The 18,117-nt window shown below is 42.7% G+C and overlaps 1 protein-coding gene across 6 annotated transcripts in view; it reads right to left on the reverse strand.

Moving 5' to 3' along the window:
• The window catches only part of ap1b1 (adaptor related protein complex 1 subunit beta 1), a 29,030-nt gene extending 15,634 nt beyond the window's left edge, over positions 1 to 13,396 (reverse strand). For 3 of the 6 annotated variants that reach the window (XM_036528077.1, XM_036528078.1, XM_036528076.1), the window contains exons 1-9: positions 9,950 to 9,986; positions 8,685 to 8,790; positions 8,248 to 8,383; positions 7,684 to 7,929; positions 6,571 to 6,761; positions 5,931 to 6,152; positions 4,629 to 4,749; positions 1,667 to 1,762; positions 1,071 to 1,186 (exon numbers count right to left, since the gene is read on the reverse strand). In XM_036528077.1, the coding sequence (XP_036383970.1) occupies positions 1,071 to 1,186; positions 1,667 to 1,762; positions 4,629 to 4,749; positions 5,931 to 6,152; positions 6,571 to 6,761; positions 7,684 to 7,929; positions 8,248 to 8,383; positions 8,685 to 8,790; positions 9,950 to 9,986 (1,271 nt within the window). Of the gene's footprint in view, positions 1 to 1,070; positions 1,187 to 1,666; positions 1,763 to 4,628; positions 4,750 to 5,930; positions 6,153 to 6,570; positions 6,762 to 7,683; positions 7,930 to 8,247; positions 8,384 to 8,684; positions 8,791 to 9,949; positions 10,011 to 13,054; positions 13,147 to 13,273 lie in introns of those variants that run through there. The other 3 variants (XM_036528073.1, XM_036528074.1, XM_036528075.1) reach the window with 3 other exon arrangements.
• Positions 13,397 to 18,117: the final 4,721 nt, after the last annotated feature.

Below are 18,117 nucleotides of genomic sequence, written 5' to 3' on the forward strand. Positions count from 1 at the left end.
TATGTCAGAAGAAAACTAATTAGGATTACTAGAGTTAAAGAGTTCTCAGAGACCCAATAATAGTAACTGTTGAATGCCCTGGGAAATATATTCTATTTTTTAAATAGCCTTGATAACTGCACTAACATCATAATCTTGACAATATCTCTATGCTACCAGTGCGCCCATATAATCGAGCAATAGTCCTCACAGACATGCCCCCACACCCACAAGGGTACAAGGCTAAAATTACACATTGAGTTGTAACTGCTAACAAATATCTATCTCTAACATGAATGTATTACCCTTTAATATATTGTGAAGGAATGGCCACACACATGAGTATTAAAGTAAAACTGTATTGTATTTGCAAATTGCACTGCGTATACTCGATCAACAGTAGCTTATTGCCTACCACAGTAATGAGAGTTTATGCCCACAGATAAATTATGTTGTGGACTACTGCAATAGAGACAGTAGAATATTATACCAACAATAAAGTCAATGACGGTACTTTTAAAATATTCATAATTATTGCATTTTAAAAATTCATGTACATAATTTGTCAATAAACCAAGGCCATAAACGTCAAAGAGGTTTTAATGACACAAAGATCGTGACTGCGCCTTGTACAGACCAAAAACTGCAATCTCAAATTAAGATAGGGATGGCAAAAATGACTACTTCAATCAATCACATCTCAAAATCTATTTGTGATATGAATTCTACATGTTGCCTATGATCGAGTCTGCAAACTGCTAATGTTGGTACCAAATAATGTGAGATGGTCATGCTACCAAGTCAGTCCTATTTCACTTGGAATGAGCTAGACTGGGTCCATGGTGTGGTCAAGTATTTTCAAAAGAGGGGGAAATAGCTGTGTGACTGATGGACTGATGACCAGCTGTTTTCACCATGTATTTTGACCATGTGACTGAATCTCATATACCTGGCTCTGATGATACACCTACGTGCACCTAAGTGTCTCCTCCAACACACACACACACACTTTGTTGTGCTTGTACTACACATCACATAAACGTAATAACTGGGATAAAAAAAAGTCTCAGGACAGGGAGGTATTGACGTACTTGTTGGGGTACTTGCGGAAGATGTCCTTTATGACCACAATGGCCTCCTGCACAACATAGTTGACCTTGGTCTGGATGAGGTCCAACAGGGTGCTGACACAGCGTTCTGCAGATTGCTGCAAGACAAATGGCACATGCAGAAAGAGCACATGAAGTGTCACCTGTGAATGATCCAACAAATCAATGCATACAAAGTGCATCCAGGCAATTAACCCTGTCAATCTGTCTTACTGCAAGCGGCACGTTACTCGCAACATAGTGCAGCATACTGTTGCCCGTGTATCTCTACGTCAAAGATAACAGCAGGATGCTAAATCAGAAATACACACACTTCACCGTGTTGTGCTGAAAGGCAAACCGATCTTATCTATTTCTGTATCAGATGCCCTTATCCAAGGCTCATTATAATGCAAATCATTGTTTTGCACCTTCTGTCAACCCGTGTTTCAGTGGAATGACTGAGGCTAAATAGCTAATATTATCTTTGTAATGCAATGGGAGTCCGAATCAGAATGTGGGCCGTGAGGTTCAGAATCCCGAATCAGAATGTGAACCTGGAGGTTCAGAATCACGCTTCCACTGCCCAGTCCTCTCACCTCCACTTTGATGGCGCAGCGGCCGATGGCCCGGACCGCCTTCCGCACGAAGTCCACGTCGACCTCTGTGGCGTACTCCTTCAGCTCGGCCAGCACCTGGGAACACAGTGGCGTTAGGACACCTTTCTTTAGAATGCAGCGCAGGAAGCTGGCTGGGGCGACACAGAACAAAATCCTCTGCTCACCAGCAGCCCTCTTCCGCCATTTGTTCAAATCGGTCAACGACGACCTACAATTGCAACACACTTGTGGCGCAACAGTTTGCTGTAATAGTGTCATTACTGTCAAGTACCACTAGGCTATAAAGTCAGACTAGTTCACGCTACTGTTATGCCCGTTTTCTCTTTCTTGTTATTTCTTCCTCACGTCATTCCTGGCACCAATACCCAATTTTGCTCAAATTTGACACACTATTGGTAATGTTCTCTACATGTGCATAAAACATTTTTTTGTTGCCCAAGGTCCATTCAAGGCTATGTGTAATGTGGCTGTCAAATGCATTTTTCAAAGTAATTATGTGCACTGGTAATGCTCATCTCATGTTAGGTCTCCAGGCCGGCGCACGCTTGCTGTAAAAAGATCTCTGGCCCCAGCCATCCACACCCAATAAAGTTACAGCATCATATTCCGATACACTTTCCGAGCACTGATTCATTGGCTGAACTCCTGCACATTTATTGCCCATAGTGTCAAGATGTGTGTGAAACAGTTTTGTTGCCCCGAGTCATAACAGCTTCCAAACACATTTTTAAACCCCGGTGACCTGACGGCATTCATTCATCTATCTCAGCCTGGCACATTTATGAGGCATGGACTGCAGATGTTTTTAACACTGGCTGTGGCCCTTTTCCAAGCCATGCTCTGCTGCCGCCGTTATCTCTAGATGTACCCAATTTAACTTAAGCCCTGTGTTTAAATACATTTTTTATCAACACTCAACAAATATTTGCCAAATTACAAAAGATAAAAAAAACACTGTCCTAGATGAATGCCTGACCATAGCTCAAATGCACCAGCGATTCGACACAGGTAGCTGGTGCCCTCTGGTTTTCATGTGTAGCAGTTAGGTTTGCAGTTTCAGCTGTAGGAAACCCAATATGACAGCTTCACTGAACCCCACAAAAGCGCTATTCTTCAGTGCGCCTAAAGGCTGAGCAGAGCCTTTTGTTAAAATAGTCTCAAAATACAATGCACTACTTTTAAATGCCACGTGACGCGACAGTGTGAAAGCAGCACAATGCTCTGCCCATCCTCGCGGCTGCCAGGCGGGTTGCCTTCCTCAGAAATGAAACCGATCCACTTCCGAGAAGGGGAGTTGATCAGATAACTAACCACCTCCCGTACCTGCAACCTCTACGCTGCTGCTCGAATGTGACAGCACTGAGACAGATTCTCCTCCAATATATCCACATCTGCATTTCTTCACTGCAGTATTTTTTTAGCATGGCAAGAACAGAAGGATGTCCTTCACATGCCAGCAATTTTGAAAAAATGCACCATTCCAAAAATGAAACCCCTCGCCCAAAAATAGTGCAAAAGTAGAGTGCCAGTTTGAGAGAACACTTGGACAGCCTAGCTAAGTGAATCAAACTCAGCTTTGAAGGATTTGTGATTACCCCAATTTCATGCACTGCAGGTGTCTAGATTGCAAAAAGCACATCGGCTCCACTGAGAGTGAAGCTGGACGTGGTCAGAGCTCTACTCTGAGAAAGATACAAAAATCGGGCATAACGAAAATTTGCACGCAAGCTGTGTGGGGTTGCTCACAAATTACTTTAACAGTACAAATTATTTTTAACAGTGAAACTGATTTTATAATATGGATAAATAATGCCACCCAAGCTACTCGCAGCTAGCAAACCATTTGTCTGGTCTGTCAACTAGCTTGCTTTTTTTATCATTCTGATGCCCAGCTAGCTACTTTAAATTACATTTTCATCCATTCATTTGATACTTTTATCCCAAGCAACTTACAAGTGAGGCAGAGTACAACACAAGCAAAAAGCCACATAAGGAGTCAACAATATTAGAAGCGCAGCATGACATGAGTTTCAAGAGCTGGTCAGACAAGGTACATGCTAGTTGGTAGAGATAAAAGTGCATGAAAACATAAATCGAAATTGTTTTCCATATAAAAAAAATAAAGTTAACAATAAGAAATAGCTATCCAATAAGATATCAGATCTTTTGTTTTTCAATGTTACAGCTCACCTACACACAGAGGTCAGCAGGCTCAAAGCTTTTATACTTCAGAGGTAAAGAGGGAGATTATAAATTGCATATTGTATATTATAATGTTACTTCTGTCAGTTTTAATTAGTCATGTGGGCGTATTCCTACTTGATTGAGTATTTTGTCTTATCACTGCCTCAAAACAACGGCTCTGTGTTTTGTTTACAACACTTCCTGACCACATTTTCCAATTTCATGTGATGCTGCCGTTGGTCAGTTTCGTTAATTCTTTACTTGAATTTGCTTTGTTGACTAATCGCTTCTTCAAAAATCACACTGTTTAGTTTACATTTGTCACTTTGACAGCACATTTAACTATGCTATGTGATGTCGGGAAAAACTGCTTTAGCTGTTCAATATGTTAAAACGCTTGAGAAATGACTTATGATAACGGTGTAATCTTAATGTCTTCAACATCATTTTAACATAATGAGACTGCTTCTGAAGTTTAATAAAAATGCAATTTCACAAATGTTCTGCCATCATTTCATACATTATATTGGAAGAGCAAATTCTACACTGTTGCCATTATTACTTTGCAGCTCACAAGAAATTCAAGAGTTCCTACTTCATTAGCCACCAAGGTGCATGTCACTTGAAATAAATTCCACAACAGTAAAAATGGTAAAACTACAATCTGGACGCTCCATTACTAAAAACAGACGAAGGTCTGGTGAATTTGCACAGTTCCTTTTCCATGCTTTACTGCTTCAGGTGTTGGATGGGTTACCTGGGCAATATTGGCCTGGGAGGCCAGTCGGATCATGATGTCCAGTTTCTCCAGCTTGACATAGATTGGATCATTGTACTTGACAAAGAACACCTTCATCTCATGCTTCAGGATCTCTGGGCTGCACAGAAAGACACGGACACATGAGTGTTTCTGAGGAGAATTTATATCATGCAACACAATCACAACAGCTGCACTCTACTGAAAGTCTGCACGTCCAAGCCAGTGACGACTATTTGGCCTTATAAGTGGTTCTGACGAGTGTGGAAAATGGAGAGAAAAAAAAAGGCTTTGAATCAATTCCATTCGGAAGTAAAATTAATTTCAACAGTCAATCAATTCGGGGACTATTGGCGAGTTCACACCACAAGGCTTAGCGGTCGCGCGAATCCCTGCTGCTCTCCACATTGAGCCCGCAATCTTGTAACAAAACTGCTCGCGAGTGGGAAAATGAATTTCCCCGGCGGCGTGGCCAGATCTGACGATGCAGTGTGAATAATAAATCCGGTGGTAAAAACGCTTTAATGCTTTCGCGCTTTTATTGATCTGGGCCGTATTGATTGGCAATGGTAATGCGCTGCTGACCCTGCCCTTTCGGCCCTTCCCCGCTGTTTCCGCTGCCAGCCGCAGTCAGACAGGGTCATCAACCTGGCCTCAACAAGGGGAGGGGAGGGTGGCAAGCAACACCCACGCGCTACTGCTGCCTTCACACGCGATGCTCAATCGTAGCAGACAATGCCATTCTCTTCTTGGTTAGACACAGCAGAGCTCCCAGGCACAAGGCACAGAGGCACCATTTCTCAACAATCTATAATCTAATAACTTGCTGATATTCACCATCATTCTTTCTTTACGTCCATACTGATGTCAAGGATAGGACAGTGTGTGAGTAACGTAACTTATATTGAGAAAGAAACAGCTTTGTTTTATTTATATATATTAACGATTATATTGTGTATTTATGTATAATGTAATTACTTTAAATAGCTGAAAAACTCCCCCCTTTTGAAAAACTAATTCTGGGTCTAGACAGGAATAAATAATTAGCATCTATGTTTTGTTCATCATAAGTTCTTTAAATACAATGTACTGATGAATTTATGTTCTTTCCATTTCCCAAACAGCAAAGTGTGTAGTGAGAATAGTGTGTAATATGATGTGGAAAGGGCACCTCTGCTCCTGAGTTTCCAAGTATTTTTCTAAAAGCATCCTAATGGAGCACTTTCACCGAACCATGCTGTGCTCATCATGGCAGTCTCCAACCGTGCTGGATTTGCCCGCTCCGAGTGGCCCCCTGCTTACCGCTTCTGCACGATCAGGTTGATGTTCCTCAGGGCCACGTACTGCAGCTCGGGCTCGGCCGACAGCAGGGTGACCAGCGGCGGGGCCAGCTTCTTCAGCAGCGTGCCATAGTAGTCCAGGTCCTTGGGCAGCATCTCCATGAACTTCATCAGCACCTTCACCGCCGACAGCACCACCGCCGAGTTGGCGTGGGAGAGACGCGGGGTCACCCGCTCGCAGATGCTGCGGACGGAGAGAAAAGAAAAGACCGGGAAGGAGGGAGGGAGATGACAGGAGGGGAGGGGGAGAAAAGGATAAGAGGAAGCAGGGAATTGGGACAGAAACAAGGGACAGAAAGGGTAGAATGTAAAGAGGAAAGAGAAAAAAGGTGTGAGAATAAAATAGTGAAACGTCCGAAAGGAATGGACAGAGTGGTTGAAGAAGAGAGGAAGGGATGTTGAGACAGATGCTTTGTCACTTCCTTTGTAATGTACTTTTCTTGATACCCTAAGGACACTGACGTTTTTAATAAAGCAGACGCATGGGGACCTAGAGAAGAGCACGACCAGTGAACCGGAAATAGGTGGAGAACCTAAAGTAGGACAAGAGTAGTGAAGTGGACCTGAGAGGGGTGAGTTGTTTGGTGGGAATGGAGACTCACCTCTGGGACTCGCGGTCGTCACGGGGGGTGTAGTTGGCCAGACAGTCCAGGATAAAGATCTGCCCCCACTCTGTGCACTCGTTGAGGGCGGTAAGCAGCTTGTTGATGGACTGGGGGTTCAGGTCCAGCAGATTGCTGTTCGGGTGGGACTCGGCAATCTCCGAGAGGGCCGCCACCGCATTGGCAACCACCTGCAAGCAGCCGAAGCAAGGGGGTGGTCAGCACAAACGGACAGGAAGAGTGACAGGATGGAATAACAGGAAAGGATGGAGATACGATGACTACACATTGAGGCAAATCGGAATCTTACAAACAGCAACCAGGAAACGCTGAGATAAAGGCATACAAATTTTCTGATAATACCAAGAAGCTGATAAGCAGCGGAATGCCTCAGACTATATCGGGTTTTTCCACCCAACAGCGTGACAGCAGTACATCTATTTTCACATGAAGCTGTGCTGAATCAGGCATTTACTTTACTACCCATACAGTGTGTGGATAATAGGCCTAATTTCTTAATTAGTATAGTACTTGTCTTCTGAGGAGTAACCATTTCAGTAATGAATACTCATTTTGCCAGCTACTTGGCACGCTCATAGCACTTGCTAACAATAATCTGCACCTGCCTTTGTGTAGAAATTCAAACGAGATCCAGCAAAGTCAGGATGCCCCAGGAGCCTTGAAATATTTGCCAAGAGGTAGTTCTTGGTGGTGAAACCCTCCCACATGAGAAGCACATAACATGAAGTAGGATACTGAAATCTGGAGACTATTTTACAAATATCAGATTAAGAGGAGATTAAAATTAGGGCACTGTATGTTCACCAGAAGTGAGGTAGCAGGCAATTTATATGATCACCTACGGCAGAGATGAAGTTACATGCAAACATAAGTAAAGGGTGGGTGTTATTTGGAGGGACCCCATAAGTGCACAAGCAATGAATGTGCAATTGAAAAAGTTATTAGGAGTCTCTGTGACCTTTATGTTTGACGTTTAAACCTGAAGATCAGTATGGAAAGACAGTCTCTGCACACAATTCCGGTTTACCAACTCAAATAACTTCAAATGAGTCATCAGGGCCTTTGCACCCACTGCCCTTCCGTAGGGCTCACCATGGGGTTGGAGTCAGAGATGAGGTCCTTGAGCGTGTCCAGGAAGCCCTGGTCCTCCACCAGCTGGGCGTTGATGTCGTGCAGCTTGGCCACGCACACGGCCGCCGTCTTCCGCACGTACGGGTCCTCGTCCTTCAGGCACTTGCGCAGTGGCTCGCACAGGTACTCGGTGATCTTGTCCACGCGGATGCAGCCCATGGTGCGCACGGCCAGCGCCCGGATCAGGGGGTTGGGGTCCTCGCAGTCCTGTCAGAATCGATCGGATTCGGGTTTCAAGGCATCGGCTGAAACGGTGTCTGCTTTCAACTCCACCTTGTGTGCTCTCTTACAGAGCTTCACATTAGGATGCAAAGCTGAGCCTGTGACTCGAGCTCCAAATTGGATTTCTGCTTAATAAAACTGTCTTGAAAATTGAGAATCACTCAATTCATCATAACAAATATTGCACAAATATTGTACAATATGATATGTCACAAGCTTAAACAACAGCAAATCCATCAACTGCATTCATTTCAATGCAAAGGAGAGCAATCTTCAATGGATGACGGTGAGGCCTGCCCCTACCTTGACAAAGGTGTTGACAGCCATGATGGCCATGTCTGGTTGGCTCTTGGCATAATTCATTAGGTACAGGTAGACCAGTTTCTTGAGCTCCAGATTGTCAGTCTGCATGCAGTTCACTACATCTGGGAACAGGGCGCTGCGGCAGAGGGTAACAGGGGAGCAGTGAATAAACTCATTCAATTCAGAGCAACTTCATTAGTAAAGTTCATTAACTCTGTCGTTACCATGATGTATTTGTCTAAACAGAACAGGCATACAGCGCTAAATGTCAAAAGAGAGCGTGTGGTCATCACATCACTTGAAATATACAGAAAAAAGTTGGACTGAAGAATGTTCACGTAAAACAAAAAGTAGCTCAGATGACCAAACCCTTACTTATTTCCCTACACCCCATTTCCTCCATCTCAGCACAGAGCCTGCAGCCTATGCAACCTCACCTCACATCCTTGCCCACAGTCATGGAGGCGATGACCTTCTTCACCGCCTCCTTCTTCTTCTCCTTCTTGTCGCTGTTCAGCTCCGCCTTCAGCTCAAAGATCTCCCCTGAGGAGGACACGTGCAGGCCGTGAGACTCTGATCTGAGGCACAGTTGCACCCCGCCTTGTTTTGCATGCAAACCCGCAGTTCAATTTTCATTTGAAAAGGGAGCGAGAGCACTGTTGTTAACTGCGAACAGAGTCAAACACCTGAAGGCGGGATTCAGCCTCCCCCAGTTTGGTCGGGCCAATACGGAGCGCGGCCAGATGTGACAATATAAATATTTACCCAAATGTGAGTGTGGGTGGGCTTTAGCCAAATACTTCTTATGGAAAATTCATTAATCTCTCACATGCAGACATACAGAAGAGAGACACAGAAACACACCTTCACACATAGTGAGCAGCTTGCCACGGTCATAAAAGAGATTAGACGCATATCTATTGAACGAGTGTCAGAAACCACCTCCCACAGACAAACAAAAACACCCCGTGCCCCCTCCCAAATGAGCACAACTCCTATTTGCTTTCTGTCGGGGCTTTGCAGGGAGGGGGGAGGTTAAACAAGCACGCCCGGTTGCAAAGGGAACAGCAGGCTGGATTGAAAGAGCTAAAGACTAAGGCCCTCTAATCTCATTAAGCGAACAGCCGTTCTGTTCCTGGCCTGTTTTCACCTGCCACAGGTGAAGGTAACAAACAGATGGGCCTTCACAGCAACTCCCACTGTCACGCAGCACACACTGGATGGCTGAGTAACATAGTAATGGTAATGGTGAGTAACGGTGCAATGATCTTGCCTATTCATACGTCTGAAGTAGCCCCCTTTTCAGAATTTCCTCCCATACTTTTCTTCCCTGCTCGCTGCTGCAATTTACAAGGTCAAAATATGGTCTGTGTAGCTATGCCACCGTCAGATTTAAGAAAGACTTTCTTGGTTAGTTTGCCTTAAGATGTTGAAGAGGCAAACACAAGAAATGTGCTCGGTTTTTAAAAGAAAAAGACTGCTTCATACTGGACCATGAGTCACCTAATGCATGAAAAACAAAACTGGGGACAGGGTTTTTCAGACAAATTCAACCTTGAACTAGCAGTCCAATGCAAGCACATACAATCCTATATTATTGTTATATTTAAAGTCTAAATCTAACATATAAACCCATAAAAACATGAAAAAAAATACACAGAAATAACCCGATGTGGTATTCTGCCCATAGTTTGCACCAGACCTTTCTTGGTAGTGGTGAAATATTTGGAGTCCGTCATCTTCGCTTCGAGGCGTCAGTTCTCCTGTAAGCCGAGACAAGGAGAGAGTGAAATTGTTTCAAAAAGTCAGGGCATGCTGCGAGAAGAGAGGATGAAATCTGCTGAGAAGACAGGAAATTTTAGAAGTGCGGAGCAGGAAAAGCGGGAGGAAACACGTCCCCATCACTTGGAAGGGCATGCTGTCCAAGAGATAACGACGAAAAAGGGGGACGCAGCAGAAACCCATCAAACAAAAAAGGAAAAGAAACTGGAAAAAAAAAACCTTGGCTAGCACATATCACTTCAAACTGCCTGACCACTCTGACCCAAGCCCCGCAGTGGACAGAGCTTATGATTTCCTGTTGCTGAATTCCACGCTTGATCCATCACCTTTTGCACGAGGTCTGGCTATTTCTAGAGAGCTGAAACAGAATTACAGGCAGGCTTGGCTCCTTGCATTTTGAAAAACGTTCCAACAAGAAAAACACTGGGAAATTACCGGGTCTGACACGTGACGCAGACAAGGGCAAAAGAGACAAGGAAAATCTCTCACTTCTTTTTCTAGACTACAGTAACATCTGGGTTCTCTTTTCTGATGCTTCCCCAACATTAAAACTGCATTTACTGCACAGCTTCCCAAACAATGGGCTGCTAATGGCAGAGAATGGTACCCTGAGCCACAGTTATAAACTCCTGCTGAGATTCTCGTCACAGAATTTTCTCTCACATCCCTTCAACATTACCCCTATCGTTTCCCCTACTGGATTACTGCTATTAAAATCTAGTCAGCCCGGCTTTTTGAACATGGTGTGCAAAAGCTCATCTGATTCTATTTATTAATCTCCAACTGCAATCTCCAGTGAAGAACACATTAAAATGTATTCATTGCTAATAGCCTTTTCTGAAAAATAAAGATATGCTCAACATCATTGTGCAGTAAACACAGGCACCTAACTGTGTTGTCATTTTTCTGTTATCATGCTGAATGCACACATAAAACTGCATGGCACATTAACTGCCAAGCAGGGGCTCATGGACAGAATGTGATAGGGAAGAAGGTAGGGAAATAAAATACATCATTCGCACAATCCTGTCAGACAGGTTTGGGTTCAGATCGCACACTCTGAGGAACCGTTTTGAGTGCAACCACCCTCCCATATCATGTTAGGCGACTGTGTGCTTGGCTTTATCTTCAGGTGGCCAGATCTGCCCACCCTTCCCCGAGCAGGACATTGAGTCCTTAACGGTCATAACTCAACATTCCATTCCTGGAACATTGCTTGTCGGTTTACAGCCCGAGTGCTTTATAGACACCACAGCACCACTGTGAAGAATCTTAGAACACTCAACTTCAGAGCACTGTCATCTCCAAATATCATCATATATACTGTTCTGTGCCAATTGATTTGCACATGCAAAAATCAACTCAACAAATGCTGTCTTCTAAGTGTCTTCTAAGACATGGCCATGGTCCACTTCAAATTGCTGACTACATTTATATAGCAACAAGTCAAACACAAATAGAAAATAGAAAAAGTTAAGCATAAACTATCTGAACAAATATCAACATAGCTATTTACAGTTAGCTAAGCAGATTACACCAAGAGAGCTACTCTGGCCAAAATGGTCGCAGAATCAAATAAGGGGTAAAGTGACATCTGATTAGCTCTCAACTCTTCTAACTAGTTCCATGATGCAGAAACCTGCTATGGACATTTTTTCATAGGATGAGTCAAACATCAAAGATGAACTTTTTTCTTGGTGCAAAATTACCCTCATATCACTGAAAACATCTGAAACACATGATGGTAATTTTATCAATCAGGTTCAATGTAAAGGATATTTAACGTGCCTGACAGTTAAAATGGGCAGAAAAGTATGACTTATAAAACACCTATGTAGCTAAACAGCTATAAAAGATAAAATGTTGTACTGGTCTCATTGCTTGCCCTCTGAGTGGCACTTAGCTAGCTCGGCCGAGTTCAGCCACGTTTTTGATCCTGATCGTGTTCCTTCTGGCATGTCTGTTCGATTGTTACGTATGAGACTTGTTACTGACGGGAAGCCAGTTACATGTAACTTAAGGTTAGCCACTTGAGCTAGCCAGAACATAGCCAAGCTAACGTCACTCGAAGTATTCAGTTGAGCACTTGTCTCTTTTTCGACTCAGCGAGCAGTTACTGGGGTTACCCGTTAGCCAATATTTTAGCTAACGCGTCAACAGCTTTGCTAACTAATAAAATGTGACAAGTGCCGTCAATTTGCGTGATGTGAAGGTGCATTTGACCCTGAGCCCAAATAATTCAATTCGCAGGGGTTGTTTAGACATCAGTTAGTTAGCTTACAGACCACTTAAGCTTCGTCACCAAACCGCAGATGTCAAGACCTCTTTCAAATACTGCAGTACGACGGAGCTGAATGAGTAACTTCACTAACGTTAAAACAAAACAAACAGCTAGTTACAGCAATCTTGGCTACATTCATAACTGATTTCACAGCAGCTAAATAGCTAGCTAGAAAGCATTAACAAACAAGCTCAGCTCTCGAGCAAAGTAGATAATCGTTTTGACATAGCTAGTCCATTTATCAAGATATGATACTGCTAGCTAGCCATCTTCAAGCGATGCTTAGCTAACCAGGTGGCTAAAAAGAATTATCAAGTGAGTAACTTGATAACTTCGTTAGCAACGCCTGCCTGTCTCACGATTACATATTGCTCGTTTCACCTTCGTGACTATCATTAGCTATTTTGCTAGCAATCAAGTGAAACACCTTTTCACACCGGATCGGAAATGAATGAACCTGCTGTTAAAACGAAAGTAGCTACCTAGCTGCGGAGGGAGAAGCGACGTTAGCTAGCTATGCATTTAAACAGCTAGCTAGTAAAGACGTGACCTTCTCTGTCGAATCGAATGTGTTAAGGAGCCATCTAGCTATCTATATGTAGATAGCTAACAGTTAGCTAGCTAACGTTCGCTATCTAGCTTGCCAGTCTAGCAAACAGTTGAAAATAAGCCTACAAGTCAAACAAGACGAGCGATTTCCTTTAAATAAATAAAGCGTAAACAACTAAACTATCATTAGTTTACCTAAAATTAAGACGAATTAAAAAATTGCCATCGATACCGTTTCAGTGAAGTAGGGACGTGAGTAGCTACGGCCTTCGTTCCTCCCACTTTAGGCATATGATCATCTGGTGCTTGCTAACTTCCGGTTACTTAACAGCTTCCGCAACCAACGGTGTAGTTTCATTTTTCATGAAGAAACCATTTATCTGTAGAGTGGGGAAACTATGACAGATGCCATACCTTCTTCGTGTGTGGAGACCTAAGTCTGACTTGCTGTTCCAGCGATGTGGTGCCGTGTGGAATTCGTGCAGTTATGCGTAGCTGGCAGACCTCAAGATGTCCCGGTACGTAATGCCAGCAACAACGTAGTGGCGTTTCACGGAAGAGATGGCGCTGTCCACTTCCTGGCCAAAAATCACTTGGCCAAACACCTGTAGCTAGATGGCCTCAACGTAATTATGAGTAATTATTCATTTCTCATTATTTATATGCCATCTCATGTAAATACAATGATACAATGTCATGCATTTGAATGAAATACAGACAATACAATACTTTACTACTGGGACCTTTTGCAACATTATGGAGAGGTCATGTAAGACTTCTTTTGGTTACGTCCAACACAACGTTATAAGTTTTTTTTTCAACCCACACTCGAAGCATAAGCATCTGCAAAATTTCATACACATTTAAAAAAGCTACATGTATCAAAATGAATGTTTCTGTAATTTTCTCCAACGTTGCAGGTAGAATGCTTGTGAAAATGTTAAATAACCTTCAGGAATAATCTAGTGTCACTCTTTAAAAATCTCTTGGAGCATTATGTATGTGTTTATAATAATCTAATCATCCTTGCTTAAACACACTTTAATTAAAATATATGATTAAAGTAGTCGTAGTCATGATTTTTTTCTTACATTATTTTATAAAGAGTGAAGTAAGTCTATTATTCAGCTATAAAAAGCCCATCCCGTACCCACCCACTTTGTCCAAAAGTCACTACAACTTTCTGTCAGCAAACAGTATTAGTGTTTTCAAAATCATGTCAGCTACACAAACGAGGAGGGAAAACATTTATTACAAGGACAAAATAAACAGCAAGTTCATTTCAAGGAACAGTGACATTTCGGTCTTCCCATATTGCTATTTAATACAGATAAATTATACATTGTCAGAGCACCCTGGAAGATACACTGTCCACTCTGAGTGTGGCTAGCATCAGCAAACAAACGTATACATCAAATATAAAGTAGAACTCAAATGGTCACACAAGTTTAAAGTATTCAGAGACTCCTCCAATCACTGTCACAATGACTCTATTCAGATGGCAAACTCGGAGAATAACATGGAAATTAAAGAACAATACTGGGTTGTCAGACACAGACAGCAATGTGGTGCTCCCATGCAACACTGCAGCCAAGCGTTTAAGTACATTTCCATGTTTTGGTCCAATCCATGCTCACTGAAAGGTACATTTCAGTGTTAAAACCATTTCTGACACCAGATAACCAGATGGCAATGTTTTGCATGCTCTACATTCCAAATTATTACAACATTTTTAAAGAATAAGAATTAAATACACTGATAAAAAAAAATAATTAAAGGAAAAGAAAACACATTGGAAGACAGCTGAGCAATTTCCTTGTGGGTCTAAAACAACCAGAGTGAATAGCACTCTTCAGTGTCAGTGTGTAACACACAGACATAAGGGTCTGTCTATGCTAGAGGAAGGCCAAGGATGAGTCAGACACATTGCAAAGACCCATGGGTTCAAATCCCAGGTGGGACAGTACTGTTGTAACCTTAAGCAAGGTACCTTGACTTGCTTTAGTTAATATCCAGCTGTATGTATGTATAAAATGTAAATAATAAGCTGAGTACACCACCCTGGATGAGAGTGTCTGCTAAGCAAATGAAATAATAATGTAGTAAAACATGGATATTTGAGCTACAAATTTTGCTTGAACTGTACATACAAAAAACAAGAATGGGATTGTACTCTGTGGAGGCTTGGCACCATCTAGTGGAAAGGTTTGTTGTTAACGAATGGAAAAAATAAGAATGTGGAGGTTCAATCTAGCCATTGTTCCAAAGCCCTAAAACCAGAAGAAACTTATGTGAGAATTACATCCCACACAAAGTTGTTTGGTGTACCAATGCCCCCAAAAAAGGAACACATTTGCACAGATCTCCTCATATGGGGTTTCTGGGTTTCTTGACCTTTTCCAAAAGCCAAATGCAAGAGGAGCTCTCTAAATACATACAACAACAGTGGTCTAATGAATGTACCGACTGCTCCACAGTACATACAAAACCAAAGAATATTAACCCACATTCATTCAGAACCCTTCCACCCAATTCAATGACATTTTCATGTACTTACACTTTGAGCCACAGCAGTCATGTAAGACCAATAAGACTTAAAATGTATAAATAAATAAATAAAACCATCTACATTGCCTTTTATTCCAATGACATTCCCCACACATTAAAAAAACATACTCATCCCATTCACTCAATAGGCATTCAATAAGAAAACAAAACCCTGAAGTGCTTTTTAGCTCCACTGACATTGTACATAGGAGGATCCCTTTGAAAGAGTTGTGGTGACAGGCTAATTCAGCAGTCCCTCTGTAAACCTTAACGGCAGTTTTACAAGCTGACTTCCCCCATTAAAGTGCTCATAACCCTTAATAAGCCTAACCCTGCTCCTGGCAGTCTATTAACACCGTAAAGAAAGCTTTGTCATTCACAACATTTAGACTAGACCATGAGGACACTTTGTGTCAGGGCATGCTACGACTCTATTATCAAGGTGTATGTATCCATTACTCCCATACTATTCCAATTCAGAATCACTGTACGCATGGGTGACATCATTATCACTGAGCATTCTGGCACAGAACTCACCACAAAAATACTGGGGATCTGTACTGCTGTTCTAACATTCCCACAGACAAGGTGATAATCCTGGGGACAATTCACAAACTAAGGTGGAATTTCTTCCTTTCCTCAAATCTGTACTATGACTTGCTCTCTAAGGCAATGTTAATAAAAAGCCTTTATATTCCAAATTCCCCTTATAGCCACTAGGTGTCAGTGTGGAGCCTCAGTCGTGAGTCCTTGTTGCAAGCTCCATCACGATTATCACAAGATTGCAGCGCAAGATAGCAATGCTGTTTTGATTTGATTACTTTTTGTACATTGCGTGATTATTTGAAGCTGTGGCCAACAGATGGATTTACTACTAGACTAGTGTGTTTTTCTCATGCTGACTTTTGTCTTGAAATCTTACATTGCTCATCCACTGTGGGTGATCCATGACAGTGCTCTCATGATACTTGGTACATTCTGTATGCCTCTGAGCACTAAAAACATTCCACCCTTTTGAAATGCTTTCGGTGACAAACTGCTTGTGATGGCAGTAAAGTCACACGCATGCTGATCTAATTGCAATTATGCTTTATGCCCATGTATTGTCAGAAGCATGCATTTATCACATGGGAAAGCTGTTCTGGGCACAGGTTAATAATCACTTACAAGGCTCATATAGTTTTTAGCACTGACCCCAGTGAACCGTGCAAGGGGTGTCCATTTTGTGAGCACATAGGAGCACACTAAGATTCACATACACCCGCCCACTTACACACATACTTTAAGGCAAATGGAATAGTCAAGGCAATTTAAACAGCAGTATTGCATAGCCAAGGCAGCGTTAAAACACTGTGAAACATACAGCAAATACACACACATTTTGTATTCAAGTTATATACACATTAGTATCTAATGTATTACTTTTTCCCTGGTGAGACCAGCAGCAGATAACTCAAACAAAGAGCTGTAAAAGCTGCGAAGCGAATAGATGGTTGGAAGATGTGTTCAGTGTATGGAGACGATGACAACTCTTTCTTTTCCATCACTCACTGGCTTGTTTTTCACTATCACTTTCCTCTGACCTCAGTTACCTTGTATTAAAACGGTAAAACTCATGAGAGAAATTAAAAAGTTTAAAATCACAAATTTTTCAATGAAAAGCTTTCATAGTTGTGATACACGAACAACGCAAGACATTTCCTGTGGACGGCCACGTGGGTCGGCCGTGGAATACTGTGTGCAAACGACATCGGACATGATCGGCAATCAATGTTCCTGAATCAGGGGGTAAAGGACCAAGCGCAGTACAAGGTGCCTGGGTTGGAGGTGAGAGGGGATAGTAGTACACGTGGAATATGTAGTGTTTAGTTGGTCCAGTCTCCGGGTTGGCCTAGTGTCAATGACTTGCGAAATACAGTGTCAGAGAACAGAGTCCGCGTTAATAAATACAGATGATGCTTGTCACAACGCAGATTGCCAAGAGGTGCTAAGTGGCAGAGGTGATGTATCGGGGGTGACAAAACCAAACGCCTTGACGCACTTCTTTCCTTCATGCGTGAACTCACACACCATTTTTTCTGCCCGCTGCTGAGACCGGTCGGCTCCACGAGTCCTCAGACAAAAGACAAGCAGCCCGGTTGATTGGAGAGCATGAAAGGCAGTGTTCGTGTTTAGGTGACAGGGTACGGCCCGCTGGGCAATTCACAGGCCGTGCCCACAGACAGAGTACAGCTATCTGCTGTTTGTGCTGTTGAGGAAAACACATCCCTCCATCCCCGGTCAGAGCTCCAGGGACAGAATGGCTCCTCAAGCCCTTCAGTAGTGTAGGAGAAAAAGTAGATGCCCATGCTCTGTACAGGGGACTACAGCTGCCACGGGAACAGCTTGCATTCAAGACACTGGAAATCACTTGGAGCATCACTTGTGGATTGTGGACCTCATGATTGATAACTATTGCAAACAATAATAAAAACATACAATAAAATCCCTCCGTGGTCAAGAATATGAACGTCGGAATTCAGTCCTTTGGTAATAAATAAATCAGGCCTGGAATGCAAGGTGGAATAGGATGGGATTTGCCATCTGCAGCTAAATGGGAGCCCAGTGGGTCACAGGTGGCAAAGGCCTGGCTTGATAACATGCAATGGGAAGTGTTTCTCAGTTTTCAGTTCTAGTCTGCAGACCTTATTTTTTCCCTCCCATCTTTCCAC

Source organism: Megalops cyprinoides, chromosome 4 (assembly GCF_013368585.1).
Source record: "Megalops cyprinoides isolate fMegCyp1 chromosome 4, fMegCyp1.pri, whole genome shotgun sequence".
Classification (NCBI taxonomy): domain Eukaryota; kingdom Metazoa; phylum Chordata; class Actinopteri; order Elopiformes; family Megalopidae; genus Megalops; species Megalops cyprinoides.